This window comes from Corythoichthys intestinalis, chromosome 2 (genome assembly GCF_030265065.1).
Source record: "Corythoichthys intestinalis isolate RoL2023-P3 chromosome 2, ASM3026506v1, whole genome shotgun sequence".
Taxonomy (NCBI): Eukaryota; Metazoa; Chordata; class Actinopteri; order Syngnathiformes; family Syngnathidae; genus Corythoichthys; species Corythoichthys intestinalis.
In genome coordinates, this window is record NC_080396.1 from 21,284,795 (window position 1) to 21,295,018 (window position 10,224).

Sequence of the window (10,224 nt, forward strand, 5' to 3'; positions counted from 1 at the left end):
AAATAAGTATTTAGTCAACCACCAAATGTGCAAGTTCTTGAAAAGATTAGAGAGGCCTGTAATTGTCAACATGGGTAAACCTTAACCATAAGAGACACAATGTGGGAAAAAAACAGAAAATCACATTGTTTGATTTTTAAAGAATTAATTTCCAAATTAGAGTGGAAAATAAGTATTTGGTCACCTACAAACAAGCAAAATTTCTGGCTATCAAAGAGGTCTAACTTCTTCTAACGAGGTCTAACGAGGCTCCACTCGTTACCTGTATTAATGGCACCTGTTTTAACTCATTATTGGTATAAAAGACACCTGTCCACAATCTCAGTCAGTCACACTCCAAACTCCACTATGGCCAAGACCAAAGAGCTGTCGAAGGACACCAGAGACAAAATTGGAGACCTGCACCAGGCTGGGAAGACTGAATCTGCAATAGGTAAAACGCTTGGTGTAAGGAAATCAACTTTGGGAGCAATTATTAGAAAATGGAAGACATACAAGACCACTGATAATCTCCCTCCATCTGCGGCTCCATGCAAGATCTCACTCCGTGGCGTCAAAATGATAACAAGAACGGTGAGCAAAAATCCCAGAACCACACGGGGGGGGGACCTAGTGAATGACCTACAGAGAGCTGGGACCACAGTAACAAAGGCTACTATCAGTAACACAATGCGCCGCCAGGGACTCAAATCCTGCACTGCCAGACGTGTCCCCCTGCTGAAGCCAGTACACATCCAGGCCCGTCTGCATTTCGCTAGAGAGCATTTGGATGATCCAGAAGAGGACTGGGAGAACGTGTTATGGTCAGATGAAACCAAAATAGAACTTTTTGGTAGAAACACAGGTTCTCGTGTTTGGAGGAGAATACTGAATTGCATCCGAAGAACACCATACCCACTGTGAAGCATGGGGGTAGTAACATCATGCTTTGGGGCTGTTTTTCTGCAAAGAGACCAGGACGACTGATCGGTGTAAAGGAAAGAATGAATGGGGCCATGTATCGAGAGATTTTGAGTGAAAATCTCCTTCCGTCAGCAAGGGCATTGAAGATGAGACGTGGCTGGGTCTTTCAGCATGACAATGATCCCAAACACACAGCCAGGGCAACAAAGGAGTGGCTTCGTAAGAAGCATTTCAAGGTCCTGAAGTGGCCTAGCCAGTCTCCAGATCTCAACCCCATAGAAAATCTTAGGAGGGAGTTGAAAGTCCGTGTTGCCCAAGGACAGCCCCAAAACATCACTGCTCTAGAGGATATCTGCATGGAGGAATGGGCCAAAATACCAACAACAGTGTGTGAAAAGCTTGTGAAGAGTTACAGAAAATGTTTGGCCTCCGTTATTGCCAACAAAGGGTACATAACAAAGTATTGAGATGAACTTTTGGTATTGACCAAATAATTATTTTCCACCATGATTTGAAAATAAATTCTTTAAAAATCAAACAATGTGATATTCTGTTTTTTTTTTTCACATTCTGTCTCTCATGGTTGAGGTTTACCCATGTTGACAATTACAGGCCTCTCTAATATTTTCAAGTGAGAGAACTTGCACAATTAGTGGTTGACTAAATACTTATTTGCCCCACTGTATATATTAATACACTAGTATATATATTTTAAAGAGAGATTTATGACGTAACATTGTTTCTTGTATTAGGGGATGTAAAAGCCAGACATAAGAATGGATGTGGCTCACGCTAAGATATAATGTTGCATACACTGCATACTGTTCTTACAATATGTATTAGCATGAGCACCAGGGGCCAATGTGAACAGTGCGGTTTACAGACCATGAAAAACGTGATCACAGTAATCACTGACCTTGTATTAGCTGTACTTCCATGTTTTTGTTGTACTACTTTCACATTGTGGCCAATTCTGGCTTGTAACCCCACTGCCAAAAAGAGAAAAAAAAAATCCCAGAGCTGATTGTGATCATGGAATTTCAAGTTTCCGTGATCTTCAGAGAGAGGCCTAAAGCTCTATCTTTTTTTCTTACATAAAGCTTAACAAGAGACTTGTTTGAGACGTCTACTGATTAAAAGGAAAGACTTCCTAATCCGCACAAGGGTCACATTTGCCAAGAAATACGTTGGCATGAAGAGAGGAAATAAGGAATATATCACAATACTGCTCAAGAACAAACCTAAAGCAGTCTTGTCTAAAACATCCGAATAGTTTGTGGGAGACCTCAGTGGTCCGCCCCAGCTTTGTGGCTGAGGCTTTCCCGGAAACACGCACATGGAGGTTGGATCGAGTTCTCCCATTAGCCTCCTTTTCGCCTGAGTTTGGCCTTCATGCGGCCATTAAATAAGCGCCTTCAATTCATCTAAACCGCGAGGTATTTGACTTTGACCCTCCTAAATGTCCTCCAGTTTTAAGTTGAAGTCTTCCAGTTAGGTAGTGATATACTTTATTGTTGTGTTGTCACTGTTGGAGTCGCAGCACCTAAATGATGAATTCTTATAAATACTTTTGGATTAGTAAATCCAGATATTGTGATAGATAAAAGAAAAATCAGTTTGTTTTTTTTATATTAACTATGGAAACATTATCTATACTTGCTTTTCAAAAGAGAAAATACTTGCCAATGCTGCACGGTTTTGGCATAGATGGTACATACTCTAAATAAAAAATATCGTCATGAATGATTTTCAGTAACCATGCAAAAAAGACCTATAATTGTTATTTTTAACCGATTATTCAAAGAGTATGACAAAATTTTGTTTTTAGACTCAAAAGTGCTGATATTGGGTTTTACAGGGCAATGCTGATGTTAAGTTAGCCAATGTTGTTAGCCAAGACATACCTTTTTTTTTTTTTTTTTTTAACGTTCACATTCTAAAAATATTATTTGAAGTTGTATATGCTCAAAAATGTTTTAAAGTGACTACTGTCCCTGAAATGGTTAAGCCACAGGACCTGCAACTTCACAAATATTCAAATCGACCAGTGCATGTTGTAGCAAAGCACCCCCAAAACATGACCAAGACACTTTCATATTTCTCAGTTGGACAGTGTACTTTTCTATTACTTCTGTAGGCTTAATGGAAGGGTACTAACATTTTTTAGCATATTTGTGTGAATAAAAAAAAAACACAACCCAACAAAAAAACCCTAAACTTCATAAAGTGACAACTTATTTTGTATAACACATTCCTCCAGAGGCATTGTGGCTCGTCACCAGGCAGTTTATCAAATTCCAGTCTCTTTTTATGATTTCAAATAATTCTGTTGAACCAAACTAAAAAACAATTAGATTTTAGAGATAAACATTTTCAATAAATTATTAAATTTGAAGTTGTTTCTCTGTCCTCCGTGGGTTTTTCTTTTGCATATTGATATCCATCATTTGAACAAGTGTGTAATATGGATCACAGGAGTATAAGCAAGAGTTAAAGCAATATGTGAGCTCAACATAATCTATCAAGAGTTCAGATGAATCCTAAAACAGTTCAGATAAACACAAAGCAGGACGATACCTAAAATATAAGTGTTAACCAGTGATACAAGCACTATAATAGACAGCACTGCTAGCATCAGAAAGCGCAGATATAAGAGGACTGACTCCTTCCTCACTCCCGCCATCTCGATCAGCGTTACCCCGCCAGACCAGGACCTTGGACCCGACCCCACCATGTCCATAGACATCTTCTCGGTTTCTTGCGGTATTCACGTACTGGTCCATTTCATGCCTGTCCACCTCAGACCAGAATTCAGCGGAAGAAGACCCCAAATGACTTGTTGACTCCGAATTGGATGGGTCTGCTATATGAACATGAGGGAGGAAGGATGAACAAGAAGTGGGCGAGGTCTCAGGAGGAGGAGAAAGTTGGCCCAAATGAGCCGGGGTGAAATTGGGGGCTGTATTGCTGTACATTTGGCCATAGTAGCTGGCAGGAAGGGAGCCTTGATGGGGTTTGACAGTCTCATGGAGGCTGAGTGAGGACTGAGGATAGGACACTGAGTCATGTGGAAGTGGGGGACATTTCATAGGACTCCTCAAGGCAATATGGCGGCCTGATGTTTGTGCTGTATTCATCCGAGTACTGTTCGATTCAACCGATGCCATTCTCGGATTCCGGCCTCCACTCAAAGTGTTCCCTCCAGGACTATGGCTCGGTGGGACACTATGCATAGGGTTGTGGTGGTTGCCATAGGGATGGCTGTAATGCGGGTTATGGTGGTGAGGGTGGTGATAGCTATTCCAGCCCCCCATTCCTGCATCTTCCTGTGCATGCTGGGGGAAGAAAACTGATTCACCAACACCATTTTCCAGAACATCCAGAGGAGACATCTCAGGCGTAGGCAGGCCGTAGCTCTCTAGGTCTTGGTGTCCGTGTGCCTGGAGGTCCCTGAAGTGGCCCAGCAGGTTGTGGGAGTGGTGGTGGTGAGGCGCATGTCCATAAGGAGAGGTTCCATGGCCGCTTTCTCCACTCATTGGGATGATAGCGGGACCCATGCCATGACTTTGGGCTAGGCTGTGAAGCAAAAGCCCCGGCTCCACACGCTTAAGTTTCTTCGTGGTCTTTTTACGGCGGGGGCGGTACTTGTAGTTTGGATGATCCTGGAGGTGCTGAAGGCGCAGACGTTCTGCTTCCTCAACAAAAGGACGCTTCTCTGTTGAATTTAACGCCTTCCATGACTGACCTGATGCACATGGAAAGCATAGGGTTAAAATTGGTGCCGTGATTGATATGCAAAGTGACAAGCATTTGGTTAAGTTAAGAGAAAATTATGCTAGTTAAGGCTTTGGGAAAGATGTTGGTTTGGCTTTTGTAAAAATGCACTCGGGCAAAGCAAAATTAGAAGCAGGAAAACAACACAGTGGACCTCAGTGGAAAGTGTTGATTGAACTGTGATCCCCTTAGCAAAATCAGCTGTTTTTGTTGACCTCCTCATCCGCCCTCTAAGCATCAAGCTATCTGTCATCTGATTTCCTATTTGGAATGCTGACAGAAATGCTCAAAGATCCACTTTAACTCCATCCAATCTTATGGCAACCACCAGTTGGTTCACAAAATTCTTTACAGTTTATCTTAAGGCTATACCCCCCATTGCGCTTGTGCAGCTAGCTAGTTTGTGTGTTGGCATTTTGCCATGTTGTAACATTGTCCACATTGAACTACCTTTCATTAATAGGTCTTGTTGAGTTCATTCACATAACGTGTTTCTGATTTATTTGTGGTTGATATTATGTTATTCAATAAATTCCAATAGGGCATATGTTTGTGTTAGAAATATTTATTGTAGTGTTTACAAAAGATGGGACATTAATTGCTATCTTATGAATGATTTTATTCACCCTTTATGGGTTTATTAATTCTTGAATTTCATTTTTAGTCTTTACAGCAGAACCGATTGGCTTTTATTGTCATTGATTACACTCATAATACGTTGATTTGGAAATGTTTGTTGGATTTATGAATCACTTCTCTAAACGATTTGACTACATATCTCAACATGCAAATATTTTTTATGTAGATTTGGCACACAACCTTGGATTTATTACATTCTTGGTTGGCAATCATTTATACATGTTATGAATTTGGTAAAGACAAAACTGTGCCTTTTTCTCTAGATAAGCCTCTGTGTTGCATTGCATGAGAATTCACTAATATGATCCAAATTAGGAGTTGCTTAAAATGAACTATTTTTTAATTTATTTGTTTGTTTTAATTAATGATCCTTAGAAATGTTGTTTTTTCATGTAATAATAAGTAATATTGTGTTATTGTGATATCAACAAGAAGACTTTCTTCATTGATGTGTTAACTTTTACACGTTATAGCGCAAGTGATTTTGGTCATAAAAAAAAATAAATAAAATAAACATAAAGACCAGGAATCCACAGACATGGACATCACATTTTGTTCATGTAAGCCAAACTATTAACATTTGGTATACAAATGTGACTACATGACCCAAAATTGTCCACATTATGTGGTCTGAATTATATTATATATGATATTTTTTAATGGTTAATCATGATTGTATTTTTAACATTTTATTTTTTTTAGTTTTTTTTTTTAATGATAAATGAATTAGAAAATTTAAATACAGAAAAGCAGTAATACACTGTGTATGACCCCCATTAACACTCTAAAGCCCCTTTCAGACTTTTATCCCGGTAAATTCCCGTGTAAAGTGACGCGGGATTTGATTGTGTCATGGCTTTCAGACATGGGGAGATATCCCAGGAATAACGTGGGCTGGACACGTTCACAGACCCGTGTTGCTGACTCGGCGCGCTCTGTGCGGGGAGGGCAACTGGTGCGATATTATAACCTGGACATTACATCATTTTTGGTCGACATTAGCAACAAAATAAAACACACATTTCCAAAAATGGACGATGGATTCTGTTCCTCGTGTTTACGATCCAATAGCAATTTAATTTCGTTATCTTTTCAGTTTCATTTGGCTATTCCCAGCTTGCCATGTTAATAATTGCGATGTTTGTTCACCAGTTTTCGTCTTACTGCGAAGAAAGAGGAAATGACGATCGGCCAGCCATGGAATTTACGGCATCAGTCTTCGCGCTGTGACCCGGGAATTTAATGCCTGCTTTTACACATAAGAAAGTCCCGGACATTGTACTAAGACGCGACTCGGTAAATGTCCACGTCATCTCCATGTAAGTCGACCCGGGAAATTGCTTTCACACATAAGTGCTCCATGTTTAAATTTAAACGGAGTTTAAAAGTGTGTGAAAGGGGCCTAAAGTTGATCTAAAAAAAAAAAAAAAAAAAAAAAAAAAAAAGGATGATGTCCAATCCAGTTTGACCGGGAACAAACGGTTTTATGATGGCAACATTTGGAACATCAATAATCAATACAGCGAGTCTTAAGTACCATCTTGAAGTGATAATTGTATAAAAGTATCTTAACTCTTTCATGGCCAACCATTCACAGAGTATGTGTTGTGGTAGTTATTAAAATGTATATTAAAAATCCAATTGACGGTGGTAGACGTCCAAACAATTTTGACTGGGAAGGATTGGCAGCGATGCAATTCAAATTGGACTGGACGTCTATCGTTGTCAATGGCAGCCAAAGAGTGATTGTGGCATACAATAATATTAGAAATTAGAGTTAAGAGTAGAGTTTAGAGCTTGTGTGTGGTATTACTGAAGTAAAATGTCTTAAAGTGTCTGATATTTCCTCATACCAAGTTTTAAAGTAATTTTTTCAGGTATTCAAAGTTCTTTTAGTATGAGACATGAAAGCAAAAGGAAAATGATCGCTGCCATTCTCTTCCATTCAAAATGGATTGGACATTTAGAGCTATCACTGGTAGCCAATAAGTTAAATGAGTGCTCTATATAGGGTTAAATGGGTTCATTCAACGTTACGTCTAGCAAATGGCACAAATCTCATAAAGGTGACATCCAACAGTGCACCATATTTCATACGGCGTCCTGACGCCAGCGGAGTTCCAGTTTGCAGCAGTTTCGCGGTCACTTTGGATCAAGCCCTTGACTAAACTCTGACATTTATGACATAATGAGCACATGGACGCTGCACAAAGTTAATTGAGGCTCTGCTGCTGCATGTCAGACTTATTGCGAGGGATGATAAAAAATCTTTATAATGATAGCTGATTATGTAGATACATTTTTGTCTAAATCCCCCAGCCCTTAAATAAATATACATACTTTACATTCCACACTGCCTCTGTGCGGTGGTTTATGATTGATACGTAGATGAGTGTAATATTATCGAAACATTCCAAAGAAAACAGTATTTTCTGAATATTTTTTCCTCTCTATTCACTAAATGCTATCCAGAAAATATTAATGCAGTGACAGCAGCACTACACATCGAGATTTAAATAACGTGGTAAACTGCTGTGTACTGTAAAATACTGTTCTGTGTACATCATTTTCATTTGTAGAAATGAAATAGAATAAGAAAACAAATAAAGTGAAAATGCACCTTTGTCATAATGAATTCTATCTGGCATTGTCTGGGCAATGTACAGTTTTGTTCAAAATTATGCTTGTAGCAATTATGTAATTAAAAAAAAAAATCTCATTCATAAACTGATCAAACAAGGGCTTAATTGTAATATTGCAATATTGCAATTGTCATTTTTACAAGCCTATTCGATCTGATTATGAAGGAGAATTAAAAAAAAAAGTAAAAAGTTCATGTCAAACTTCAACACTAGGCTGCAGTGGAGGTTGGGTAATTTAAGTATAAACGATAAAAAGTTATTATTTAGTTATAGTTTCAAAGATTTGTTATGATTTTTGATTGAATTTGATTTTTTTTATGCGCAGTATTTACAATAATGTTTTTTTACACATGCATTTGTGCTATTTCTCTTGATGACTTACATAATGCACTCTTAAATGCACCTTTTACTAAATAAGCTTAAATATGACTACTGAGACCTAGTTTTACAATATAGAAAATACCTGCTATACGGCATTTTGCAAAAGATTGTTTTATTATAACAAACCCATATCTGATGAATTTTCACTATCAATTAATTTTAAAATGGTTTTATTATAAATGAAAAGTCCCCTAAGTGAGGGCACTTAGGCCTGGTTGATATGGCCTGAAATTAAAATCTTCGATTTTTTTCCAACTTTTTCCGATTTTATTTCTCCACTCTACATTTACAATAGAATAATAAGAACAAAAGAGAGCGAAAGTTCAAAACAGCTTTTTAGAAATTTAAATGTCCGACAAAAGTATTGTAAATAAATTGCAAAACTGCAGCCAAATATAATCTTTTTCTCTCCCACATTTGCACTGTCAGCCACATGTTATGAAGTTATAAATATGCAAAGAAAGAAACTCCTTCTCATGCAACAATCTATTGAATAACAGGTTGACCCCCCCCCTTCCCCACAAAAAACTGAATGAAATATGCTTTGAGTCGTTTGCATTAAACTTGGATTATTTCATCAAATCGATAAATCGTCCAGCACTGCTTTCACTACAATAGAGAGGTGAGGGTCTTCTTACCGAGCATCTTACTGAGCACGGCGTTATGAAGGTCTGGGTTCTGCAAGGCGAGTCGTTTCCTCTCATCTTTTGCCCACACCATGAAAGCGTTCATGGGCCTTCGGATCCTTTGCTCACCCCCCAAGCCTTTACCATTACCTGAGCATCCCACCATATCTGGACTCCGGCCACCTTCCGTGGGAAAGCCCCTGGGTTCTGCTCTTCTGGTGCCATTATCATTAGGAGAGCTACAGTCTCTGGATATGTTCTGCTCGAAACCCATTTCGAGATCAGAAGCAGGACTTGGGGTCCTCGAGGCCCACGACGGGCTCACAAGTGATACCTGGGCAGGATGCAGCAGAGCCCCCCGGGACAAGCTTGGTTCAGTTAAATTCATCCCAGAACTGGGCTTAATCTTGGCCTTTGATTTTAGTCCAAGTAGAATTCTGCAAACGTCTCTCTCGGTGTGTTGGGTTGCAAAGTTTCTAAGATAAGCACCAGCTCTTTCAGATGAAGGCAAGACTGTGATAGATTTGGACCACAAATCCCGCGTACAAACATGGAGATCCGATAGGGGCGTGACAATGGGAAAGAAACCAAAATATTCCTCAGAAGATATTCCACAAAATCTCTGCTTTTCTTCACTGTCTTTCTTTTGGTTCGCTTGCTCTGATCCGTCTAACTCAGTGGCTCACGTCTGTCTTTCCCGCTAGGAACTTTTGAGAACTTGTGGCCAGAGTTCGCCGACCCACGCATATTTATATATATACATAGATACACAAATTCGCGCACACGCACACACACCGAGTCCAATGACATGCACTCATAGATGTGAAATTAACCAATGAGATTCCAGTCAACTGTTTTGGGAGGAGATGTGTGTGTGTGCGAGGAAACGGTGGCGGTCACAGAGGAGGAAAGAGGGGGAGGCAAAGTTTTTAGGACCACCAGTACCCCCTCTCTTCCAAGCGCCCCCCTGCCCCACACCCTGCTTTTCTCCATCCCATACACACACTAACACACGCACACACATTGCCCGTTGTACAGGGGAGATGTAATCAGAGAGGTTCCATTGTTTCTGCCCAACTGAGAATTCTCTCACACACTTCAATACACACATTTAAGACACGCATGTAAGTGCACACCCACTCATGCATACACACACTCAGAAACTCAACCACGTATGCGCAAACACACACGGATGTACAGTGGAACCTGTCCAACACCGTTTAAAGTACCGTATATGGACTTCCACTAACACTTACAGT

General features: G+C 39.7%; 1 protein-coding gene across 1 annotated transcript; it reads right to left on the reverse strand.

The window, feature by feature from the left end:
* Nucleotides 1-3,119: 3,119 nt before the first annotated feature.
* Nucleotides 3,120-9,648, reverse strand: sox18 (SRY-box transcription factor 18). Its single transcript, XM_057818983.1, has 2 exons — nt 8,978-9,648; nt 3,120-4,648 (listed from the first exon to the last, which is right to left on the reverse strand). The coding sequence occupies exons 1-2, from the start codon at nt 9,351-9,353 to the stop codon at nt 3,495-3,497; spliced, it is 1,530 nt and encodes a 509-aa protein (XP_057674966.1). The 5' UTR covers nt 9,354-9,648; the 3' UTR covers nt 3,120-3,494.
* Nucleotides 9,649-10,224: the final 576 nt, after the last annotated feature.